The 25856-nt window shown below is 42.0% G+C and overlaps 1 protein-coding gene and 1 long non-coding RNA gene across 8 annotated transcripts in view; one reads left to right on the top strand and one right to left on the bottom strand.

The window, feature by feature from the left end:
• The window catches only part of EYA1 (EYA transcriptional coactivator and phosphatase 1), a 274443-nt gene extending 258651 nt beyond the window's left edge, over positions 1-15792 (top strand). For all 7 annotated transcript variants that reach the window (XM_031441478.2, XM_031441477.2, XM_031441475.2 and 4 more), the window contains 6 exons: positions 340-398; positions 510-670; positions 1597-1711; positions 1819-1940; positions 5817-5917; positions 14823-15792. In XM_031441478.2, the coding sequence (XP_031297338.1) occupies positions 340-398; positions 510-670; positions 1597-1711; positions 1819-1940; positions 5817-5917; positions 14823-14903 (639 nt within the window). In that variant the 3' untranslated portion in view covers positions 14904-15792. The remainder of the gene's footprint in view (positions 1-339; positions 399-509; positions 671-1596; positions 1712-1818; positions 1941-5816; positions 5918-14822) is intronic.
• LOC116149638 (uncharacterized) overlaps positions 1-25856 on the bottom strand; it is a 144204-nt gene that overhangs the window by 20294 nt on the left and 98054 nt on the right. The window lies entirely within an intron of this gene.

Genomic DNA, 25856 nt, shown 5'->3' with positions numbered 1-25856 from the left:
CTGAATCAGCTCTCAGACCAGCGTGATGTCTTCAGGTACCTGAGGCTTATGGAATATATGTGCTGATTGTTTTCAGTCACTTTCCCTTCTAAGCACAAAAATGTGTTTTCTGAAGCTGAATAACAGTAGTCCTTAATGACATGCTCATTTCTTATAGTGAAAAAGGACCTGAAGTAGGTAAAAATGTCAATTTAACAAGACTGCCACCTACTGATTGACATGGTTGGAAAACCCTCCAGTTACAGTTAAAAATAGCTGTGTGTGGTTTCTTGTTTTTTGTTTTCCCAAAAAATGTAGATGCTTTTTGAAAACTAACGTATCATTTTAATTGCATTTTAGGAATGTGACCAAGTTCATATAGACGATGTCTCTTCAGATGACAATGGACAGGACCTAAGGTGAGCCCACTGACCATGAAGGGATGGTCTCCATGTTGTAGTTTAATTGCTCAGCTAACTAAGATGAACTTTCTGTTCGGTTAACTTTGGGCTTTTCTTGCATCTAAATAGCACATATAACTTTGGAACAGATGGCTTTCCTGCTGCAGCAACCAGTGCTAATTTATGCTTGGCAACCGGTGTGCGGGGCGGTGTAGACTGGATGAGAAAGTTGGCCTTCCGCTACCGACGAGTCAAAGAGATCTACAACACCTACAAAAACAATGTCGGAGGCAAGTGACTCCCAGTATCTCACTGGATTGGTTAAGACAGTCTCAATAAAACACTGCAAGTCCCACACACTTCTGCATCATATGGTTTTGGGTGGAACAGCTTTGTTGAGAGCAGTTCCATCTAACCTGTGCTTATTCTGCTGTGATTTAGTGACAGAAAGATCATACTCCAGCCATGGCCCTGGCCAGGATGGTCTAGTCCTGGCTCCATTACTTAGTAACGGTGTGACCTGGAGTAAGTTTCTTGACTTCTTGCCTAAAGGACTTGAGATGAATTATGAAGCTCCTTCTATGCGGTAGATGCTTCTATGAATTTGGATCTTTTGATTGTGGCTGAAAATAGCTTTAGCACAAAAAGGAATATATTGACCTCATGAAAATTGTCAGGTGGGTGGTTTCTGGAGTGGCTGAAATCCAGCTGCTTAGATGATGCCATCGGTAATCTCTGGCCCGCGCTTTCCCATCTGAGTGCGAGTCATTGGAGTCACTTCCTCCCAAAAGGTGGCAAAGATGACCACCGATAGATCCAGACTTATCACCTACCAGTCAGGCACCTCCATGGGCTGGAAAAATGTCTTTCCCAATAGATTCAGCAGAAGTTCTCAGACAGACTTTCACTGGCCACCCTGAGGCCATACACCTACCCTGGGAGCCAGAGGGTAGGGTCAGCTCTGCCCAGATTACATGGCTGGAGGAGTGTGGGGGTGAGGATCCCCCCCAAAAGAAGACTTCCATAGCCAGAAGGGATGCTCAAACAATAGATGTTCCCCCCAGTGCTAAATAATTTGTCTAGTGAATGAGATCATGTGAAAAATCCCGTAGTAGACTCCACTGCTTGAGGGTGGTGGTAGAGTAGTTTTAAATGTTTATTATTTATAAAGTTGAAGAGACACGAGGAAGTAGTTCTTGCACTCTTAAACCCACAGGTCTGCTTGGTCCGGCCAAGAGGGAAGCCTGGTTGCAGCTGAGGGCCGAGATCGAGGCCCTGACGGACTCCTGGTTGACACTGGCCCTGAAAGCTCTCACGCTCATTCACTCCCGGTAAGTCCTCCCCGGGCCTCTTCGCACTGTCTGCCCGAAAGAGAGCTCTGCTTGATCATTTTGGAGATTGATTTTTCAACTGTTTTTCTTTCTTTCTGTTCTCCTAGGACGAACTGTGTGAATATTTTAGTAACAACTACTCAGCTGATCCCAGCGTTGGCGAAAGTCCTGCTGTATGGATTAGGGATCGTATTTCCAATAGAAAATATTTACAGCGCAACTAAAATAGGTAAGCCGCTTCTAGTTTATCTATTTAAAAATCAACCCGTTGCTTTCAGGCTGTTAAAAATGAAAAGCAATAGATAGAACTCTTTTTTTTTTGGAATGCTAAATGTCAGAAAACTTGAAGAATAACTTAACCAATTTTATTGTCCAAATTGGCTTTAGACATCAAGAGAAATACAAAGCAAAATCCATGCAGTGAAACTTAGATTTTACTGTACTGGCTAACATTAAAACCTGCATGTTTTAGCTATAATCAACTTAGCATCACTTCTAGATTATTATCTTATATTCATTCTTTTAGGCAACACCAACAAAAATATTTTATAAACTAAAACAAATAGTTGTATAGAGATACACAAAGTAGAAATTAAAGCACTCTAGTAACAGCTTTAACAAAACAACTCTAATTAAATACACCATTACTAGAACTATTTTTTTTGCTTTATCTTAATTCAGCGTGTATAAACAATTGAGTTCCCATTTTTGTTATGGGGATCCAAAAAATAATTACATTCTTGTAAGAAGGAAATGTAATTTGGGAAAAAAGATAATTGTGAAATTTAGTTAGAATATAAACCAAGACAAAATAAAAGTAGGGATTAAAAAAAAAAAGCCATGGCTCTTGTTCTTAGGGAATTCTCAGTCTAGCAGGGGATGCAGACATCAAAATAACTGTAAAATGATAAAGTCATATGTAAATGAGCATTTATCAAGTACTCTCTAGATGCCCAGAAGTATACTAAGCATTTTAGATATTAAAGTCAATCTTGGCAGCCTTTCCATTTTACAGCTGAGGAAACTAAAGCTCAGAGACTTAAGTAGATTGTTGAAGTTAACAGCAAATAAAGTGGAAGGGTCAGAGCAGATCTGAGTCCAAGTTCCAGCAGGCTCCTTGCCACACCCTAAGGGGTCCTACCAGTACGTGCCTGAATGTGCACTTCAGTGGGGGAGCAGCCACTCCCACCCAGAAGGAGGCAGAGGGCAGGGGTCAGTGAAAGCTAAAGGAAGACATGACATTTGAGCTGAGTATAGAAGGGTAAATTAGAGTTTACTAGGCAGATGGGCCAGTGAGAGGACAGCGACGGAGGAATTAAAATGTGTCCCCGCTGAGGGACCCGAGGGACTCGTGAGTCATCCTGGGTGACTAACAGCGCTCATGGGAAGCTGACACTGGAAAGGTAGACTTGGGTCTAGTCATAAATCGCCTTGTATGTGACTCTCATGAAACAAGTATTACATGAGTGAGTCCTGGGAAAGGGGGGTGAGTATCCTGGTAGGTGGGAAGAAGGTTCTTTCTGCCCAAAGAAAAAGGGGCAAAATGGAATCCCTGTAGGTCCATCTCTCTGTCTGCTTTGTGCTTCTCCTTCAACGCACTTACTAAATTATCCCTAAAAAAAAAATCACTTTAGTTATTTGTTCATAATCTCCTTGACAACTGAGTCTGTGTCTCACCCATCCTACAGAGACCAGCACATAGTAGGTGCTCAATAAATGTTGAATGAAATAGATGAATAAATGGCTGTTTAAAGGCTGACACACAGGTTTCTTTTAGGCAGCTGGGTCAGTAGTGACACCATTCGCTGATGGGGAATCAGGTTTGATGGCAAAGATAAGGGTTTGATCTTACTCGTGTTGAGTTTAAAGAACCCATGGGATATTCAGATAGCCCTGTCAACTTGGAAATAGTTGGAGTCTGAGAAAGACTGAAGCCTCCTGAGAAGGGCCAAGAACAGAATACTGGAAAGCACTTATTTTAAAAAAGGAATATACCAAAAAGATTCATAGTAGCCTGATAGAACCAGAATTTTTGTATGTTCTCCTGTAAACTAGCCATCAGTTTCCATCAGCTCAGTTCTTTATTCTATCTATATCAATAAAGAGGAATCATATATTTTTTAAACAGAGATCCAAGGTACAGGCTTATCAGCACATGAAAGAAAGAACATATTTCCAAGTAAGTGTATAATACCCAAGGGATAGTACTTAACTTCCCAGAAGGAAAGAACAAATAGTGTATTACATGCACATTGAACTTTAATCCCAAATAATGTGAAAGTGTTAGGATAATAGGAAATTACAATAACAATCAAGAAGGTATTTTTTTAATGGGTAATATTGGACTTGAATTTTTTTTTTTTTAGTACAGAATAAAAATTAGATTTAAAAACTGTGTGGTGGTAGAATCAATCTCAAAACCAGCAATAGAATCATTCTTCTGTGGTTTTTCTTAATAAGAAGAGTAGGGATTGAGCGTCCTGTAAGTTATTTGCTGATTTTACCACCAAATGAGTTAAAATTTGGGGATCAGTGCAGAAAAACCCAGGAAATTTCCTTGTAGGCAAAATGGCAAAGTCAGGGGAGGGGATGACTGGTCTCTGATTCAGCAGAGCTGTGATGTTCTTTCAGAGAAAATGGATTCATCAAAATGAAAACTTCATGTAAGACCTCAGATTAATGTCTAAAAGGCAGCTTCAATGAATCCTTATTGTGGAAAATGTTGACATGACCCCAAATTCACAATGTAACCTGTAGGAGACAGTGTTTAGATGAGGATTTTTTGGTCCACCAGAGCTTCACTTTTAAGTAACATTGAGAGTACCTTCCTTTTTCCATGAAAAGGAAACTTTACAAAAACACGCAGGCCTTTCCCTTTAAGGCAGGGTCGGGGCCGGTGGGTAGGGGTGAGTTTCATGACATCTAGGTGTTTGGTTGTATAGTTTTGGCAGTGAAAACTAGCCTTTGTATTTGTTTCTTAAATTGATTTAATGTTTCACAGGTTAGTGGGCAACTAAGGCATCATTGAAATTACATCCTTTGAATAAGGCTGGCCCTGTTTCATTCTGTCAGATGCAAACTAGAGATTTTAGTGCAAAATACAAATATAAAGCCGACATTTGTTTAAGCAAACAAGCAATTTGTTCATGTGTATATCTGATCCTTATTTGAAAGAGGTGCAGTCCCCGCTCAGCCATTCACATTTGAAAACTATAAACTGTCCCATTGTCCATTAAAATGACCCTACTGGTAGCCACGGACTTGGAACCCAGTTCCTGCCCTTAGAAACAATGGCTGTATTAACTGCAGGGATGTGCTGATGGCATAGCAGCCCCGGGAGCCCAAACTGGGTCTTGACATGGGAAAGATCATAGATAAAGAAAGGCATTCTCTTACCTTTATCCCGCGTTTCTTTTGGAAAGTGCTTCATTGAACGTGCGATGCCTGGGCAAGGCAGTCATGCTATGCTCTCTCTTGTAGGGCCCCAAATTACCTGACATTTATTTCAGAAGCAGCTTTCCAAGAATATTTCACGTGAACCCATTAGGCCCTGGGAGCCTTTCATTCAGATAGCTTATCCCATCCTTTTCTGGTTGAGATGCTAAGTCTCCTATGTGATTTCTCTCCCCGTAACAAAACCAATCCTTCAGTCTCTTCCATCCTTCTCAATAGCCTTTCGATCAGATATTATCTTCAGACTTTGATGTGCCATGAAATAGTTTTTAAATCAAGTTCAAATGTGTTGCCCAGAATGGCGAGCTTTTGTTTAGAATTCGCTTGTAAGGGAAAAGGACTGCTGTCAAACAAATGCTGTAACTGTGATTGACTTCAGTCCTACTTTCTAATAAGTGAGTCTTTGGGGAAAATGTACTAAAATTGTACATTTCCAAGGGACAGGATGCCACATGGATGATTCATGTACAGTTTGGGATGTACTGTGCTGTTCTACATGCGACCCAAATGGCACATAAAACCACCTAGTTTGCATGAGTATGATGGGGTTAGATGCAAAGCATGGAGAAAGCATTTTATATAAAATGTTCAATCCCTAGAGTGCTGACGTCCCCAGATTTTACATTTTTGATCATTTGCTTTTGTTCATTAGGAAAGGAAAGCTGTTTTGAGAGGATAATTCAAAGGTTTGGAAGAAAAGTGGTGTACGTCGTTATAGGAGATGGTGTGGAAGAGGAACAAGGAGCAAAAAAGGTGAGTGCACCTCATTGGTGTGTCCTGTGCCACTGAATTTTTCTTAGTCCTCAGAATTCTCCCAACTGGATCATTTAAGTAAGTTCCATTTCTCCTCAACAGATCATGAATGTGTTTAGAACTGTAAGCACTGACAAATGGCAGAGTAGATTTAAATCACTATCAAGTGATCTTTTTGAAGAGTGACAGACAGAAGCTCAAGGGTCATAGGTAGTTGGTCTTCATATGATGTAGACTTGGGGACAGAAAGGAGACTTAGCTCTGTGGCCATCATCCAGAAGAGAGACAGCACACATGTCTGCTCATGCCAGCGTGGCCCTCCCTACCCGAGTGCCTCCCACAGCAGACATCACCAGGTGATTAAACCTGTATTACCTGACCCTGCATGTAGCCTTGCAAACATCAAGTCAGAAAAATTACCAGCTGGTCAGAGCTGGCTTGCAAAACTATTTTCTGTGCTAGAGTATGGTGCCATCTTTTGATCACGAGGTCAGTGCCTTGCCTCTTTGGGGATGCTCAGAGAGGAGGAAGGCAGCAGACCCAACCGTAGGTCCCGTGACTCCCAATTTGCCCAATATACTTCTTTCTATTCTGTATCTGCACAAGTGTAATCCTGTCACTTCCCTTAAAAAGCTTTCTTGTTAATGTCCTTTGTTGCATTTTAAAAAGAGGGGAAGGAAGAGGACCACATCCCTTAGCCTGGCACTCAGGGTCTTCACAGTCTAGTAACAACCTGCCTTTCAGGCACCTTCACTCCTGCACCTTACGCAGGAGCCACACTCGTCTGCTTACTTCCCTTTGGCCATGCCCAGCACTTCGTCCCTGCTGCCGCCGCCCCTGCTGAGCATGATCCTTCCTCCAATGCCCTACTGTCATTGTCTTACTCATTTTTCGAAATCCGGTTTCTGTACCACCTTTTCTATCTCCCTCGTTTGTGAGAACTCAGCTGCAGGAGCACCACTCCTACTTTAATTGGAGAAGCTGTTGTAAGTAACTTGCACTCTTGAGCCAGACAGCCTGGTCTGAATTCCAGCTTTACTATCTACCAGTTCTGTGATTTTGAACAAGTTGCTCTACCCGTCTCTTCCTCTTTCCTTGTCTGCAGATGGGGTGAATAACAGCACCTAGTGCATTGGGCTGGTTTAAGGATTGGACTTAGTTAAAATATAAAACAGAGCCTAATAGGTAGGAAGTAGGCAGCAAGTGGTGGACATTATTATTAATTATTTGTGTATGTGTCTGTTTCAGCAGTGAAGTGTGTGCTCCTGAGAGGCAGGGACCTTATTTTGCTTGATTGTTGAGACTCTGTCTTCAATTTTTTTTCCCACAAATCCCTTAATCTTGGCACTGTCATGCTCTAAATATTTCTTAAATTGAAGAGCATTAAATATTTTATGAGATTAGCCATTAGGATAATTTTTTCTCTTCCTTACACGCTCACTCATAGAAATCACTGTATCTTCCCATAATGGAGGCAACAATTCAACTCTTCTGGAATAGTCCAGTATATACCAGAAATGGCACATAAAGTCACCAGACCATAGATGCAGCAGTAAGGGTGACAAGTGGCCAGCCTCCTTACAGAGTCTAAAGAAAACTTCATTCACCTTCAGTGCCTCTAAATGCCAACAGAAGCACAGAAGCTGACCCTACCTAGTTCTGTAAATAATAGATTATTTCACTTATACACATAGATGCATGATGTGCCCAGGGTTAGTCTCCCCAAGTGTGATGGGTGCTGTTGGAAACCCACACACACTTTCTTAAAGCCTGATGTTAAGCAGTGTTTGCCATCTCAGCACTAATTCTGTGTTCCAACTTCACCAGTGGCCAACTGCCATTGCCATTAGGTACATCTGCTAGCCCTTTGGGCTGTCTTCATAAAAAGAAGTCTTTCCCAGACTAAATAGAATACCCAAAACCCAATCTTGGAGAGTTAAAGAGAATGTTTGGTGGAAATCCAGACTCAAGTCTTTTTCCTGAGAAAGCCTTTGGAATCCCCATGCCATTTCTAGACAGGACCTTCTGGTGGGTAGGGGAACATGGAATAGGTTTACACCTCTGAGCTCTGTAGAACTGAAGAGGAGCATTTCATGCCAATATGGCCCAGGGCCAAGGTGTGAATCTGCCCTCCAGGCTGGTCCTTCTCCATCTAGTGTTCCCCAGAAAGATTGAATTTCAAGAGAAAGTTGCCAGAAGGTGGCTTTCTCGCTTGTGGTAGACAGACGAATATTTATGAAAGTCATTTAAGTCATCACTTAAAATGCAAGGAACACAAAATCTTTTGGGCCCCCATCAAGGTTTCTGTGAGTGAGTCTTAGCCTATACCTTTCTGAGAAGTATGTTTTTTAGATGTGTGCATGGGTGAACACAACAAGGAAAATGTAAAGGAATTCTTGGCTTGAGGTTAGAATTGAAAGCAGTAATAGAACTAGGAGTATTTGCTCCCTTTGAGGAATAGTTAAAACTGCTTCCACTGTCTTTCTTTGGTCATGTTATTTTTATTCAGGACAAACACACACATTTATACAAAAAGAATTAGGCAGCTCCGTGCAAAGAACATCTTCTTTAAATTTCTTGACCGTGCATGAATACTTGTAGCTTCAACTTTCTGTTGTAATTTCTTGAGATAAGTGTATGGGATGAGTCCAGTACCATCTGTTACAAACTCTGCAGCTTGAGAGGTAGGTGTGGGAACTCTAATGAAACTGTGACTAGGAGTTGTAAGAGATTTTTGTGTGTTTGTAAAGTGTACAGAGTTTTCAGAAGATGCAGATTCCTATTAATAGTGCATAAGATTCAGATATCATCCATCTAGACTGACAAAGTGACCACTTTTTTCTTAGATTCTGTCTAGCCTTTCTAGGTTACTTTGTGCATGAGTTAAGAGACAAGAATCTAATAATTCACAGTAAATAATGAGTATCTTTAATGTGTGGAGTTTTGCACAGAAATAGAGAATATTTAATTTAGGGGAAGTATTTAAGTATTTAATTCAGGGGAAAGACTACAATTTAGTATCACATTTTAAAAACTGAAAATTCAAGCTAGAGAAATAAAGAGATGGTCAGGTTATAGAAGGATTCATAATCATAATAGTAAGTATCAAGAATTACTGTCAATTTTAAAGCCCTCATCATGTCCCAGACCCTCTTTTAGGCACTTTGTACCCATCTCATTAAATCTTCACCAAAAATTTTATGAGGAGTCCTTAGATCCACTTTATAAATGAGAAAACTGAGGCACAGGAAGGTGAAAACAAGATCACACAGCTAGAAATTGGCCAAACTAGGATTTAAAGCCGATTATGAGATTTAGCACAAAGTTCTTTCAAATTATAAACTTTATTTTCATATCTTAATGATTTATTATAAAAAAAATTATTTTTTTAAATTGTTAGAATAAAGTGTGCAGTGTTTCATTCTAATTTTACATTCATGATTAAAATTTTAAAGATAAATCATTCATTCTAGTATATCCTGTAGTTTGCAAGCATTTCAGATTATTAAATTAAAAGCTGCCAAAGAACTAGTAACTAGTGGAGTTCTGCAAGTTTGAGCATAAAAATGTTTCACAAAACCAAAACATTTTGCATTTCTTCTAAATCAGTTTTAACCATTTAGCTTGTCTCTTAGTTTCCTTGTGACCTTTTAAAACTCTAGTACAAAACTCTCTTTCCTGCTGAGATGTCTTTCCTCTCCCTAAATAGTGTTCTGCTACTGGTAGGTACTTAAGCCCAGAAATGGAAACCAGGAAGTACTCTGCCCATGGCCTGTTTTGTCTCGGTCATCTGAAATCTGCTCTGTCCCCCTGGTTCTCTTTACCAGTGTTCCAGAAGTTTCATCAGTAATTTCATCTAATTCTGTAATTCATATTATTAAAAAAAAAAAAAAAAACCCTTCAAAGAGAAAAGGTTAGAAATACCTTTGGTTTAAAAAAAAAATTATTCTAAAAAGATCTCTTTTAAGAGTTATCTCCAAGCCCCTCTTTGCTCTTAGACTGTGCAAAGAAGCAAGTCATCTGCCTCTGGAGAGCTTTCTTTCATGTATCTCTTTTGTTGTCAAAATCTGCCAGGCTTTCTTTTTTACCATCAAATTCTTTGTTTCCCTAATACAGCTTACCTCAAGTGAAAATAACCAGGCATATATGTATGATTTTTAAAAAATCAAAATGTAAGTAAAAAAAATGCATGCTGACAGCAGTTTTTTGTTCCAGAGTAGAAATGGCCTCGTTTTATAACTCTGTAACAAAACTTTATTTACTTTTCAGAAAATGACTTAAAATGAACCTCTTGTGAGTAACATGGAGGGAAGGGGGATGGCAAGCATCCATTATTCTGCATAATGACAAAGGCTTCATCAAAATATGTCCAATTTAAATGTGCATTCCCAAACTTGCTGAAAACCCAGATGAAGCTGAGAATCTGATTAATAATGCTTGATTCTGAATTTAATCAGGAGAAAAATAAGAGCTTCTTTTGTTTAGAAAAGGACGTTTTTAATGCAGGTTTTTGCTTTTAGTTTGACTTAAGTGAGACACAGGGATGACTCACACTGAGTACAGAACTTTATTATTCTAAAGCCATTACATTCATTTAACTTAACGAGCACAAACTATCTGCCAGGTCTTTAAGTTGAATTTCATCTTCGTTCTTAAAGAGCTCACTCCTGTCCAGAGGGGAGGCAGATATACAAATAATCAAAGAGCAAAGCTCCATGAGTTCTTAGAGTATCTCTTTATTTACAATCTGGGAAGTATCTGTACCTCCATATGCAAATTTTCTAGAGAGAACATATGCATGTGAAAGCACAGATATAGTCTTTATTTTTTATACAAATGGTAACTATTCACTTTTTCTGTACCTGCTTTTTTCACTTACTATATATCCTGGTAGTTATTCCATTTCAGTACATGGAACTCTGCATCTCTAATTTCTCACAAATGGCTGCATCCGTATTCCATTACGTTGATGCGCTATAATTTAATGAGTCCCTGGGGGCTGAACATTTCGGTGGTTTCCAGCACTTACTATTACAAACAGTTCTACAGTGAGCAGTCATTGTGGTTCATGTGGGGGCAAGTGTATCTGTAGGATAGTTCCTAGAAGTGCAATAGTCGGGGCAAAGGTTATGTGCTTTTATGTATTTGAAATATTTTGTTAATACATTTTTAACAATTCAGCAAAATTCAGATTACATATGAGTGTCCATGCACCCAGCTTTTTATATTATTAATCTTATGTGTACGCAGAAGGGATCAATGCAAAATACCAGACAAGGAGGAAGGATGGCAGAATGGGATGTGGAAAGCTGCACGTATGGGCAAGAGGAATAGAAAGTATGTGTCATTATTTTCCCATTAGTCACGGAACATTTTGGTTCTAATGACCCAAAAGCATGTGCTACTTCCTATGATTTAGGTCTTAGAATCCACTTCTCTCAATATACACCTAATCTTGACCAACTAAGTCATATACACATCAGTCTCAGCTATCATTTCTGTTAAGATTTGTGTGTTTGCTCTGTTTCCAGTCCCATGGCTCTAGTTACCTGATGGACTCTCTCCATTTACGTATCCCATCTGAGTATCAGCACATGCTGAATTCTCCTGTCCCAAACCAGTTCACCCAAATTTGATTTGCTGTTCTCTACCTCAGACCCATCGCTGAGTAGTGTGAATTCTCTCTTCACCGTGTGTCTCCCATCATTGCACTCACTCCATTTCCCCTGTTCCTTTGCCTGGTTTCTCTGCTACCAGCCACACCTCTATTCCATCCTTCCCCCAGTGCCTCACTAAATTGCTTAACATACTTCTACCTGGAAAAGAAAAAATCTCCCTTCTTACTAGTGCTTATCATGAACACAGTGTTCCAGCCCCATCACCTCCACAGGAAGTAATCTACACCTTTGTCACAGAGCATCTCCTGACTGGGAGTCCCATCCCTCTCCACCTACCAAACCACAGTTGCTCATTCTTCAGATTCAGCGCAGAACCCATTTACCCTCTCCAGCTTAGAGCTGAGCTCTCCCTTCTCTGAATTTATTGTTTTGATTCTTGGTTTTACTGAGATACAATTGACATTCAGCATTGTATAAATTTAAGGTGTACAACCTAATGTCTTGACTTACATATACTGTGAAATGATTACCACAATAAGGTTAGTAGACATCCATCATCCCCTATAGATACAAATTTTTTTTTGTAATGAAAACTTAGGCTCTACTCCCTTATCTTTCGAATATACCATGTAGCAGTGTTAACTGTAGTCGCCATATTGTATATTACACACTTCCAGTTAGAAGGTAAATAAGTACTGGGGCTGTATCTTTTGACTACCTTCATCTAATTCCCTTTCCCTCCCCACACACCTTGCCTCTGGTAACCACAAATCTGATCTTTTTCAATGACTTTAGGGTTTTTGTTTTTAAATTCCACATCTAAGTGAGATCACACAGTATTGTCTTTGTCTTATTTCACTTAGCATAATGCCCTCAATGTCCATCCATGTTGTTGCAACTGGCAGGATCTCCTTTTTATGGCCAAGTATTTCATTATGTGTATATATACCACGATGTCTTTATCCATTAATCTGTCAGTGGACACTTCGGTCATTTCTATGTCTTGGCTATTATAAATGATGCGGCTATGAACATGGTGGTGCAGCTATCTCTTTGACACAGTGTTTTCATTTCCTTTGGGTACATACCCAGAAGTGGGATTGTTCAGTGATGTAGTACTTCTATTTTTAATTTTTTGAGGAGCCACCATACTGTTTATCATAATGGCTGTACCAATTTACATTGTAACCAACACCATGTAAGTGTCCCCTTTTCTCTGCATTTTCATCAGCCTTTGTTATCTCTTGTCATTTTGCTGAAGGCCATTCTAAAAGGCTCAGAGGTGATACCTCACTGTGGTTTTGATTTGCATCTCCCTGGTTAGCAACATTAAATGCCTCTTCAGATAATATCTTCTTTGCAAAAATGTCTGTTCAGGTCCTCTGCCCATTTTTAAATTGAATTATTTATTTTGCAGCCATCTCTCTCTGACTTCATGTAAGAAATACTTGTTCCAAGCTAAACATTGATGCAAGAAAAAAACTGTTTACTTTGCACCCATTTGGCCTAGAGCTATAATCTTCACATCAGTATGTGCTTAGTTAGGGAAAATATTATTTTGCACTATTAGTTCTAATTATTTGTTAACACGTGTTTGAGTTCCCTGTCCTCTCCCCCAGCCTCGGTTATGATTTACATTTAACAATGAGTGATTATAAGACTACCATTATTATTCTGTTTAAGAGGGTTACCAGGTGCTGCTCCACTGGGCTCCTACAGCCAATCAGGTCACAGTCATGTCTCTCTCACACAGCCAGGATGCTAGTGGTGAATTTCTCCTTTATCCTCTGCTCCTCTCCTTCACTCACAGCCATTAAAGTGCTCTTCTAAAATGATCGGCCTTTCATAACTGGCTCAACTATTATCTCCACTTAACAAGTGTTTCCCCAGTTCTCCGGGCAAAGGGAATGACCCCCCCCCCCTCTTTTTAGGTAAACAGTCATGATTGCTGCTACTCACCCACAGACTGAGCAGTGGGCCTGGGATGTCTTCTATACCCTGCCTGCAAATTCAAAAAGTCATTATTGAGTGAATGAAAGCCAGTACAGTCTATTTTTAGGATCTAAAGTTGCCAAGCAGGACATTCTAAAAATTTGAAAAGATCTCTAGTTCTTGGTTCTGGCTAATTCTATTACTGAGTGATAACACAAATATAGACATATTCTAAAACAGTATAAAATCCAGAAAGGTCTACACGTGATATTGAGCTGTGGTCAGGCTTTTAGCAGATTACTTGAGACAAAGAGTGTTAATAACCGAGTGACAACAGCTGTGTGACATACACCAAAATAGTAGCTTCTCTGTTCCTTACAGATAATCCCCACAAACTCCTCAGTTCCAAATTCTATTTGCTCTCATGCCACATTCTCCTAATAGTCTGAATTTAAAAAAAAAAATTCCTTTGAACTATATAATTTCAAATTATACTTAGGGTTCCACATTTTTTGTGTGAAAAAAATTTATTTTCCTATGGGCTAGACAGAATTTTGTCCTCTGAAAGAAAGGTAATGATTATCATTCACTTACCCAAGAAAAAGATTTGTACTTACTCCAGTGCTTTGGAGCAGTCAACTTTATAATCATGTTTTCATCCTTCATGGATGAGGTAACCTCTGTGGGTTCCCCACCCCCCCCCCGTTTTTCTTGTCTCTGGTTTGAATTTCACACATTTCACAAACCTTCCCATTATTTAAGCTAGATTTTGAGATTGATGTTTTAAACAATAACTACCAAAAAACAAAAACCTACCTTAGGTGTTCATTTAAAATTTTCCCATCTGGTAAAGCTGTCTAAACGTCAGAGCAAAGAACGCCTGATGGAAATAAATGAACAAAAGTTGCCTCTTACATGAGTAACATTAAGTTCTGGAAAATGTAAAACCACCACCAGCTAAAGGAAAGCTGCTTAAACTTTCGGCATGAAAAATCCACTGGGTACAGATTCTGAAAGGCAACTGTTGGACAAGGTTTTGGTTCGTAGCTACTGTGTTTTAGTTAAAGTTTGAAATCGGCATGCAAGTCACAGTGTAGATGTGCTGAAGAAAGACCCATCACCTTCTTAAAAGAAACAGACTCCAGGTTCCATTTTAAAATGCAGTCCAGTATTCTTAGGGGAGGATTAAGTTTGAAGTTTTGTTTTAAACAGATGTGATGTTAAGATCTTAACTGGCGATTTTCACAAGACTGAAAAAAGCAGGGGTGGGCAGCAGAATGGATTTCCAACGTGGGCTTCCAGGGCCCGTGCTGGGAGCGTTCTCCATCCTCACTGTGTGTCTGCCCCTTTCACAGCACGCCATGCCCTTCTGGAGGGTGTCCAGTCACTCGGACCTCATGGCCCTACATCATGCCTTGGAACTGGAGTACCTGTAACTGCCACATAGCACTTTGAAATCGCACATCTGCCCTGTGACCAGGAACGAATCCAGCAGGCCTGCATCCCGTGTCAGCGCTGGACTCCAAACTAGCGATTTCAACTTATTGATGCCCAGCTGCTGGGGGTCCTCACCTCTGCCCTAGCGGGATGTGAAGGACCACATCCCTTTCTTCAGAACAGCTGTTGACTCTCGTACTGTGAAGCCCATGAAAATAAGCCATGAGAATGTTCTAGCACAGTGTGATGTGTCTTGGCCACATTAACTACATGGTTCAAACCTGTGAAGAAAGGATCTGCAGATGCTTAAGTTTTTAGAATTTTCAATGTGATATAAACAGCTTCTCCAATACGGCCAACTTGATTGCACAACGAAGACTGAAATGTGTTTCCTGAATACCAGTGGGGGGATTTTTCTTGTAAAGGTTTACTTTTTGGTGTCTCATATCCAGGGTAATCTCTACATCTCTACTTATTTATGAACAGACTTTAAAAAAAAAAACAGCTTTATTGAGGTATAATTCAAGAACCATACAGTTCACTTGAACAGACTTTTCGGACATCAAATAATTGAAGAGATGATTAGCTTAAGAGAAGCAATTAAAGACCCTGGCCTCACGACACAGCAAGTACTTTGAATTTTAGCACATTGCAAAGTAGTTTAAAATATGTCTAATTTAAACGTATAATATGTACATCACTGAGACAATCATGTACAGAAAGAATTTTTGGTGTAAATTTGTAATAATGGATGATTCTTTTACATATTGTTTAGGAAAAGGATGCTGAGAGGTAGCAATGCCTTGCTCGTGAAGTATGAGGCAGTGTGCACTGATGTGCAGCGCCTCATCCAAGTACTGGGTATAAATATGTAGATAATGGATTTTTTTTTTTTTTTTTAGATAATGTTGTCAAGACCAAAAGCATGGATGTCAAGTGTCAATAGGATTTTGTTTTCCTTTTTTTTTTTTTTCTCCCCATCAGTTCTTTTTTTTAAAAATGCTGTTAGGAGGGCCTTGGTAAAATAACACAGCAGTGTCTTAATTTGGGGGAAAAAAGCCCTCTTACAACCTCACTTTTTCATTTTCAACCCTAGTGTATTATATGTAACTACTTGGGGAAAAAATGATTATTCAAATGCTTCTTCCCACAGAAAGAATGTAGCTGATAGATATATTTTATTAATAAAGTGGTTCATGAATTGGACACTCGCAGAGTTTCCTTGTGCTCAGATGACAGTGTCTGCATTTTCCTGTTTAAAATGACATTAGGGAGGACATTACCCCATAGCTGGAAATCAGCAAAACTTTGTAGTACTTCTTACCTTTGTGTCCTTCTGTCTTTTCCTCCACACTTAACTCCCCCTGCCCCCACCCAGCCCTCCCAGGACAAGTTCACTGCCTGCAGTGGACATTGCCGGTCGTCATCACCAAGGAAACAACACTAGCCTTCACCCTTAGGATGGCTTATTACATGCCAAGCATAATCTGGGAAATAAGAAGTCACCTTTGTAATACCCTAAGAAAGTTTCTCCAAAAGGGATCAATCAGTTCATCTAGGCGCTAGTTTCTCTCATCTAAAGCCTTCCATTGCCATGAAATTACTTCATGGATGAATTTTCTTTAATATCATTTTGGGAGGAAAAAAACACCAGTTTTGACCCAAAGTGGCTAAAGTGCTACTCTATCCTTTTCTCAAGGTTCATGTTGCTGCTAGAATTAGTTGTGAATTCTCCAGATGTGTAATAATAATAATTCAGTTTTTTTTCTTTTGCTTGAAGCAAACAGAAGTTGACAATTTTTCTAGCCTTTTCATTTTATGTTTTTGTACTCTGCAGACTGAAAAGACAAGGTTTATCTTGGCCTTACTGTATAAAGGTGTGTTGTGTCCACAATTGTGTACAGGATTTTTCTTCATTAAATTTGTGTTTAAATTAATAAAATGGATTTGTGAAGTACTGTAAGCTCCTTGCATGTCAGTATTTTCTTTGTCTTGGTTATGAGAAACAGCAAGATCTCAGTTGCTTTAAGGCTCAGAGTCCAACAAAAGGAAGTTGTGTGAAGCAATTGCAGTAATGGCTTTATCAGTCCTGGAGAGGACCAAGTGAGGGGAGTAACAGCTGTTTCTTTGATCACTGTAAAAACAGATGAATGGAAAAGCTCTTTGCTTCCTCCAAACCTATATAAACTAGACCCTGACTCACATTTATCTGCTATAGAACAGAATTCAGCATCAAGTATCTCGGATGCCAGAGCATAGACTGAGCCACTTAAATACCCAAGAGACAGCACTATAAACCAGTTTCATCTATAAAGAACGCCCACAACATACACCTCTAAGATTTAGCCAGATTAATCACCGCCAAAGAGCTATAAAGCAACACAACTCACTTCCTCCTGGGATTTAATCTTAGCAACACAACATTTGTACGTACAAACAAGTGAGAATCAAACATGCAGTGATCTGACTTGTTTATCAGGCCCAGGATGTTCATTTTTCACACACACACACTCGGCCAAGTGGCTTGAGTAATGAAGTGTCTGAGCGTCCTCCGACACCGGAAAATGAAGAGTTTGGGGAACATCTTCATAAGGCAGCAGTGGAGAGGGGCGGGACCATGAGGTCTCAGGCAAAGAAAGTATGGAAATAGGCAAAATGGAGAGCATATCCCCAAAAGATGACTTTTCTAAAGCACTGCTTCGAACTTGATACCCCCTGGCTAAAATGTTTAAAGGGCTCCCCTTGGACCACAGATTAGAGCCCAGATTTCTGTACCTGACATTCTAGGGTTTCCAAATAACATTGTAACTTTTTTCCCATTATCTCTCATTATTCTTATGAACAAACCTTCAGGATATATTAACTGGGCTCTTTAATGGACCCAACTGCCTGTAAGCATCCCTGCCTCATCTTTACTAGAGCTTTTCCACAGCTGTCAATGCTTCCTCCACCTTCAATCCACCCAAACCACGTCCAGCTCCATCCAGAGCCTTCTCCTTTGCAGAGCCTCCCTCCCCGTCACAGCACAGTGTTAGCTCCATCTCTTGAACTTCTCCCACTCAATGTCCACAGTCTTGTTGGCAGTTCCCATTATTCCCTTCAATAAAGGCTCACTGTCCTAGATGCTAGGGATGGAGGTCCCCACTTCTGAGGATGGAGTTTACATCGGAATAGGTGGCAAAAGACAAATGAATTATCAAATGAATGGTTAAGGTACCTTCAGTTGGAAACGTTCTTTATGGAAAATGAAGACAGGGCATGTGGGTCACAGGATGGACAGAGCCAAGACATGTGAACTGAGACCAACTGCTCAGAAGCAGGCAATGTGTGAAGATCAGGGGCAGAGGACAGAGGCAAAAATCCCCAGAAGAGAGGACTTCTATTTACTGCGTTCTAGGAGTGACTCACACCCACAGGTCCAAGAAGAGATGACTCTGGGAAGGAACTGAGACTCGGAAAGTCTTGCTAAGACATTTGGATGCTAGTCTAATGGCCACTGAGGGCTTTACACAGGGTTGTGACCCCATCTGATACCCTCTTTGCAATGATCGCTCGGACCACTGGGTGAAGAATGGGCTACAAACTAGCAAGAGAAGAAGTGGGGACACAACTTATGAGGCTAGCAGGGAGCAACAGCCAGGGGCAGATTAGGATGGGGAAATGGTCAGCTGGGTTTATTCTTTGTGACGGTGACGACAGCACTGGCTAATGTGTTGAACAAGGGAAGCAGTGAGACACGAAGAATCTGGACACCTCCAGAGGTAGGGGTCTCCCCACCACCGTGAGATAGCACACCCAGTGGCTGACAGCCCAGCCTTCATGGGCCAGCTGCCTGGGTTTGAATCCCATCTTCCCGGTTTTAGCTGGCCACGTAGTTTAACTTCACTGCGCCTTAATCTCCTTTTAATGTAAAAACGGGGTAACAATGTCTACTTCAGAGCATTATTATGAGAACCAAGTAAGTTAACATATGTAAAGTGCTTGGGACACCACTTGGCATGTTATTTAATGCTGCCCGTTATTATGATGGCCAAGTATTCACGGACATTTTTGTCCTTCCCAACTAAAGGACCAGCTCTTTGATGGCACAGATGATTTGTTTACAAGGGGACTGGCATGGTTTAGGAAACAACATGAAAAAGACAGTCTAGGGCTCAGGGTATAGAGCTCAGTGGTACAATGCGTGCTTAGCATTCACGGGGTCCTGGGTTCAATCCAATCCCCCATACCTCCATTTAAAAAATAAGTAAATAATTTTTTTAAAAACAGTCTAGTACCCTGACCTCAAGCATTGGGATGGTGGCTATTAAAAAAAAGAATCGCAATGATACCGCAGGCTTCAGGGAGCAGTACTGATGATGAGGGAGGCAGGGCTGGCAGGGCAGGCAGGAAACGCTCCCCCAAAGAACTGACATCTAAGCCGAGACCTGCAGGCTGGACCGGCCCGAGCAGGGTGAGGGGAGATGAGAAGGGGAAGAAAAGCCACAGGCCCCATGACCGGGGCTCAAGGAGGGTGGGTCGGCGTGGTCAGGAGAGCAGGGCTGAAGCTTTAACTGGCCTTCACCTCTGAGTAAAACTTCAGGCTTTTATTACACATGAACGTAACCATTCGTCCTCCACAGGAGAAAGAAAATCAAGAGGATGGGAACAGAAATCTCATCCAGCCTCCTGCATTAGCACACGCAGCCTGGACCCCTTCACGGTGGTGATTATTCCACACCAGGCTAGACCAGACTTCAGATGTTAGCTCTCAGTAGTGTCTAGCTGAGCCCTTTATTTTACAGATTACAAAACCCAGGTTAAATGCTTTGCCAGAGAGGTCACAGCCAAATAAGGCAGAGTCACGACCCCGACGGACTCTTGGATGCAACACGGAATCGTGAAGAGATCAGGAGCTCTCAGGCCAATGAAAGCTGGCTCTGTGCCCTGCTCTCTCGCCCCACCCCAGGGCTTCAGCAGCCCTTTCCATCTTCAAGGTCTATTTGGCATCCTGTCCGTAGTCAGTACAATTGTCCAGTGATACCTGAAAGCTGCTGCTTTTTTTTTTTTTTAAACCTTAGCACGTCTTCCAGAGGTTGGTTTAAAATTTGTCTTCCAATCAGCATTTACCAATGTCAAATTCACAGATATTTTGTAATACCTTTTAAAATTTGCTTTTCAAAACATCTGAATATGACTTGGATGTTCTCCAATTCAAATGAATATAAAGGAGGACATTTGCTTAACAGAACGTGGGGATGCTGCCTCGGACACTGTGTGTTTGTTTAAGAACTGGACAAAGTTTCCTTGCAGACACTGGAACCCCCACACTACGCAGCTACAGAGGCTTCTGCCAGTTCACGTGGTCCTGCCCATCCCGCTCAGGAGAGTTCTGACAGTCCAGGGGAGAGCTCGTAAAAGCATTTCTTTCTTTTGGTGTCTCTCAGAAATGTTTCCATGTCTCTCCATTCATGCAATTATACAGACTGACAGGATAACTTGTGGCAGAAAAAATGAAGAGGTTTGTAATTTGGGAAACCTTTGGCCCCACTGACTGAAAGCAGGTTGTTTGTAAAAAGGAAATCCTGACCTCAGCTAACTGGCAAACTCTGTCAGAAGCAATAGAAGGACGCGGAGGAGAAAGAACAGCACCGGGGGTTTTTATTGGCAACAGAAGAAACACGGATGCTTTGCTGAAGGAAAACCCTTCAGAGAGAAGTCTCCTGTGGGGACACAGAGTGTGCTCGGAGCCCCTGCGTGTGCAGACACACCCCGCGTCGCCATTCTGGACTGGTTCTGTGCACTGGTTTGACTGGGGGAGTCTGCTGCAGGGACCACAGCTTAGACTGTCAAACCTGAAAATGGATTTCCTCCCCTGAGCTGGGACGGAAGCCCCTCTTCTGCTACAGGCACTCTATGGCCTGGCCCATCTTCTCTCCATGTGGCTTGGCTCAAAGCCCCGAGACCCACAGAGGATGGGGTGCGCACCAGGTGGTAAAGGCAACCAGCTACCTGGTGCTGTCCACATTGGAGCTGCCACCGACTCACCCTCCCCACCTCCTCGTCTGCTGTGCATTGGGCAGGACCCTGCCATGACCTCTGGGGAGCTCCCTATGAGTGGAGGCCCCCACATGTTCTAATTCCCTTCTGCCAGTGCTTCTCGATTGGCTGCCCACTGAAAACACCTGGGTGCCTTAAAGACTCCCTGAGCCCCCCTCTAGAGATTCTAGTTTCATTTGTCTAGGTTAGTTGGGGCTTGCCTGGCAGTTGAGGTGAAGGGCCATTGCTTTGGGCCAAGCAGATCTGTAAGTAAGACCCCCAGTTCAAGTCAGCTTCCAGCTAGGTAGGGCCGCGTGTGCAGTGTGCTCGCCCGGCTCCTGGCCTTTCCTTTCCAAGCCATTCTGATTCCCAGTTGGCCATGCCTATGCCCCCAAAATCCTTGTGTCCCTGAACTCAATTCCATTAATCGTCTAGAGGGTTCCTCTTGTGAGTGGAGAGGTCTGCCTGGTGTCAGGGGTGTCCCCAAGGGGCTGGCCATCTAGTGGGGAAACAGATAACTTGAAAAAAAGACTGACAGGAGCCTCACTAGATCACAAGAACACTGGAAATCTGGGGGGGTGGGCAGGAAATGTTGCAAAGAATTGGAATTTTAGGATGGAAGCGCAGAGGGGACAGCAATGAATGTTGGCTGGAAACAAGTCTCATTAAGGGGGTGACATTTTCATAAGCCTAAAGGAAATGAAAGAATAAGATGCTAAAGGGCTCTTAATCCGTCCCTGGATTAACGAGAGAGAAATGTATAGTAACTGCCAGCAGGGAGACCGCGGGAGGACTGCAGTAATCCAAGCGACATGGAAGGAGGGCTTGTCCTAGGGCATCCCTGGGGATAGAAACCCGTAGCCGGTGTCCTAGAGGCAAAGCCAGTCATGAGCACATGAGACAGGCTTCCAAGGCCCTCTTTCTGCCCCCTGCCCCATCCAGCACTGCAAAGGATCTGGCGGGACCCAGCCAGCCACCAAGTTGTGTATGATGTCAGAGGATTACAGCTGCGGGGAGTGGCTGGTTCATTCTAAACCTTTTCTCTAATCCAGACCTTGTAGGCTGTGCTGTCTTTGGAACAAATTGTGTATCACTGAACGTGTATGTTAGCAGTGAACTGTTTCTAGGGGCAAGAATAGCAATCGAGTTTCCCCGATGGTTCCAGAAAGTGTAGCAATCAGGCTAAAGCCCTTTCCGCCCAAAGGTCACTTCTCCAGTTCAAATCAGCAGAAGGGGATGGGGGCTGGTGGAAGGAGATTTTAAAGACACTAAACCCTTCCTTTGGAGGATTTTACTATCGCCCTCCAAAAACAGAACCTGAAGGTGGGCTGGGAGGCGGGGGACAGGGGACAGGACTTTGGTCATATTTCCAGGAGGACAAGGGTCCCCACACTCACTCCCTGCACCCCCTTTAGGGACACTGCATCTGTGGAGACGAACCAGGTAACCAAAGGCTGCGCCAAGGTCCTTAAATGCAAGACCCCTTTGACTATGTTCATCACGCTCCCTTGTTTACAAGCATAGAGCCCGCCTCTGAAGAATGGCAGTGTTGAAGAAGGACAGAAAAGGAAGTTAGAGAAGAAAAACCAAGACAAAGAGTGTGAACAATGAGGAGCACTTGGTTTGTTGCGTCAACTCGGACATTAAAAAGAACTAAACCACTGAACAGGATGCCCTGCACTTGCTCTAGCCCTGACGTGCAGGAGGCCTGGACAACCCCCCCCTTCCTCCACGTCACAGGATCAAAGTCCCCCGTGAGCACAGGTCCAGACACCCCCCAGGGCAGGGGAGGAAGGGAGAGGGGGTCTGGGTGAAGGCCGCCCCGCCCCTCCACTGGCTCTTCAGAAAGGGCCTCTTTCCCCGCCTCCCCGTGTTCCTGTCTGCACCAACCCCTCACTGAGAAATCATGGCAGGCCCCACCACCTAGCCTGCTCGGTTCTTCAAATATACTGAAGACTTTGCAGAATTTCATTCTTCTCAAAGTAGTTAAAATGCAAGCGGGCGGGGGCAGGAGTTGATGGGGGAAGGGCACACCCTTATTGGAACAGTCTTGTTTTGAAAAACTTCTGCCCTCTGGGGTTGAAAGCATTTCTTGGCCCAGGCGAAATCAGAAGGTACCAGGATAGCTCCAGAAAGGCTTCCAGCCCCTGACCTTGAAATTTATTTGCAAAGCCTTACAGGAAATCAGTGCTATGTGTTCCATGAAAAACAAAGGAGAATGCAGGAATCAGGAAAAACAACAGACTGCTCCAAACAGCCTTACATCAACAGGCTTTAAAGAAAATGAGATGCTGAAAAAATAGTTCCCTTTGACGTGTGAACTTACTGGGAAGTTCATGTTTCCCAGGGTGGGGTTAAGGGTGCTGCCGAGATCAAGGCAGTGTGGAGTGGCCAGGACATCAGCAGTAAGGAGCGGGGTGAGCCAGCGGCTCCAGGCGCACCGGGCCTGGGAGATGAGTACTTTGTTTGGGAAGACTCCTAGGAGAATGTAACATTTCATCTGTACTGAGGGACAGGCGGGAGTTTCACAGATGAAAATAAGAAAGAGCAGAGCTGCAGGGATGGTGGAGAAAGTCTAAGACAGTTTCAGAAACGGAGCCTTAAAATTGCTCTAAAAACGAAGCATGACATCGGATGAGCTGACAGTCACTGATTACCATTCACAGAGTGCTTTCTACATACAGCAAGACATTCCTAAAGTGGCCAGAGAGGTGCAGTGCCCTTCAATGCCCAGGGTTCAGCTGACCAAAGGTTGCAAACTCAAATGACAGCAGGGGCATGTAATAGAAATCGGTGAATGACAGGGGCCTCTCTGGGAATCCCAGGGTGCTCTCATTTAAAAACACCACCACCACCAGCTTATTCTGGTTTGGTAGTGACAGTTCAGAAAAGGTTTTCTACACTGTAAGAAAAACACACGAACAAGTGTACTGTAATCAGCCCTAGGCAGTCATCCTCAGAGGGGCGAGGTAGGGAGGGTGTCAGAAAAGAGCAGGGGTCTGCAGACCGACAGCTGCTTCTCAACTCTACCCAGCTGTGGCCACGTGGGAATGCTGGCTCGGGGTGTCAGGTTTTCCAGCTCTCAAGAAAAACCAGATATCCTGATATGGGAAAGAGTTGGTTGCAGGAATCTTAAACTGTGTAAATTATGGCTCCAGATTTTAAATTTTGTAGACGGATTAAAACATGACTGTGGGCACAGTTGAAAACATTCGGATAATGGGAAATATTTGTGTGTAATGTTGAGGAAGGCTTCCTGGAGGAACTGATGTCTGAGCTGGACCTTCGAGAAGATTATTGGTCTCAGGTAGGAAGAGACTAAAATGACAGCGTCACTCCTACTTTGGAAAGTCACATCGTGCAACGGTCCTGAACTTGGCCATTTGCCAGAATGAACTTAGAAATATTTCCCCCCACATTCATAACATGTTTTAAATATTTAAAATGTTTATGTACGTGCTATAACATAGCTTCACCTTAAAGACATTATACTATATCAAAGAAGTCAGACACAAAGGGACAAATGTCTGATTCTAATGTCATATGAAAGACCTAGAATAGGACAATTCAGAAAGATGGGAAGTAAAATAGAGGTTACTGGGGGCCGACAGCAGAGAGAAATGGGGAGATACTGTTTAATGAGTACAGAGTTTCTGTTTGGGATAAGGAAAAAGTTCTCAAGATGGATGGTGGTGATGGTTGCACAATGTTTTACTGTACTCAATGCCACTGAATGGTTAAGAAACATGAACATGGTAAAAAAAAATTGTGTAATATAAGCAAGCCCATTTATCATAAAGAATACGGAAATATGTAAAAATTTTAAAGGATTTTTGTTCTCCACCTGTTGCCAAATGGATATACAATGGACCAACCAATTCTTTCCCTCACAAACTGTTAGGAATTCACCCCACTGGGCTCCTGCAGCCCAGAATTGAAGAATCCACAGGCAAAAATGCCAGCCATTCCCACTAGAATCAGCCTGGGTTGCCTGCAGTCTGACTCTGACACACTGTGCTACTGCTCTTTTATAGAACTCACGGGGGAGGGGTGACAGGAAGCTTCCAATTCCCCAGAGGCTGCGGTCACGTGACTGCCTTTAGGTGTGGTGCGCACCTGTGTGTAACATGTGCTGACCTGTGTAGGTACAGTTTGACTTATTTTACATAATTTTCTGTTTGTTGATTTTTTTTTTTAAATGTCAACTGCTTTAGATATTGTCCACTTTGGTACTTATAGATCGAGTTCCTCACTTTTAACAGCTGCCTAATGTTCCACTATATGTAAGTAGCATACCTCTTCCACTGACGGAGACTGAGGTATGTTGCTGGATTTTCCCTTTATAAACTATGCTGTCGTAAACATTCTTTTATCTGTTTATAAATGTGCACAAATAATTCATCTAAGTTAACTTCCTAGATATATAAGTGCAAGGTCAACAGTTATGATTACTTAATGCAATAAAATTTGCCAAATTATTATGCAAAAAAAATTGTACTAATTTTTATACTTGCACCAAAAGTACTGTGAAATCCGGAAGGCTCTGTAGACTCTGAGTCCTGCTCCCAGAGATCCTGATGCTGTAGCTCTGAAGTAGGATCTGGATGTCAGTATCATTTTAAAATTCTACAGGTATTTCTAATAATTGCCAGCTTAGACCCATTGATCTAAGTACAAGCTGAACATCAAATTGTGTATTATCTAATTGCAACTAAAATCTAAACACTAAGGAATACTGTTGACAGAAATTAAAGAAGTCCTAAGTAAATGGAAAGATATACCATATTCATAAATTAGAAGACTGGATGTTTTAAAAATGTCAATTCTCAAATTTATGTGTGGATTCAATGTAATCCCAATTAAAGTCCAAGAACAGAGAGAAAGAGAGACAGAAGGGGAGGGGAGAGAGATAGACAGAGACAGAGACAGAACAC

The sequence above is a fragment of the Camelus dromedarius genome, chromosome 30 (genome assembly GCF_036321535.1).
Source record: "Camelus dromedarius isolate mCamDro1 chromosome 30, mCamDro1.pat, whole genome shotgun sequence".
Taxonomy (NCBI): Eukaryota; Metazoa; Chordata; class Mammalia; order Artiodactyla; family Camelidae; genus Camelus; species Camelus dromedarius.
Note: the sequence above shows the minus strand (reverse complement) of the source record. Positions and strands in the feature narration are given on the sequence as shown.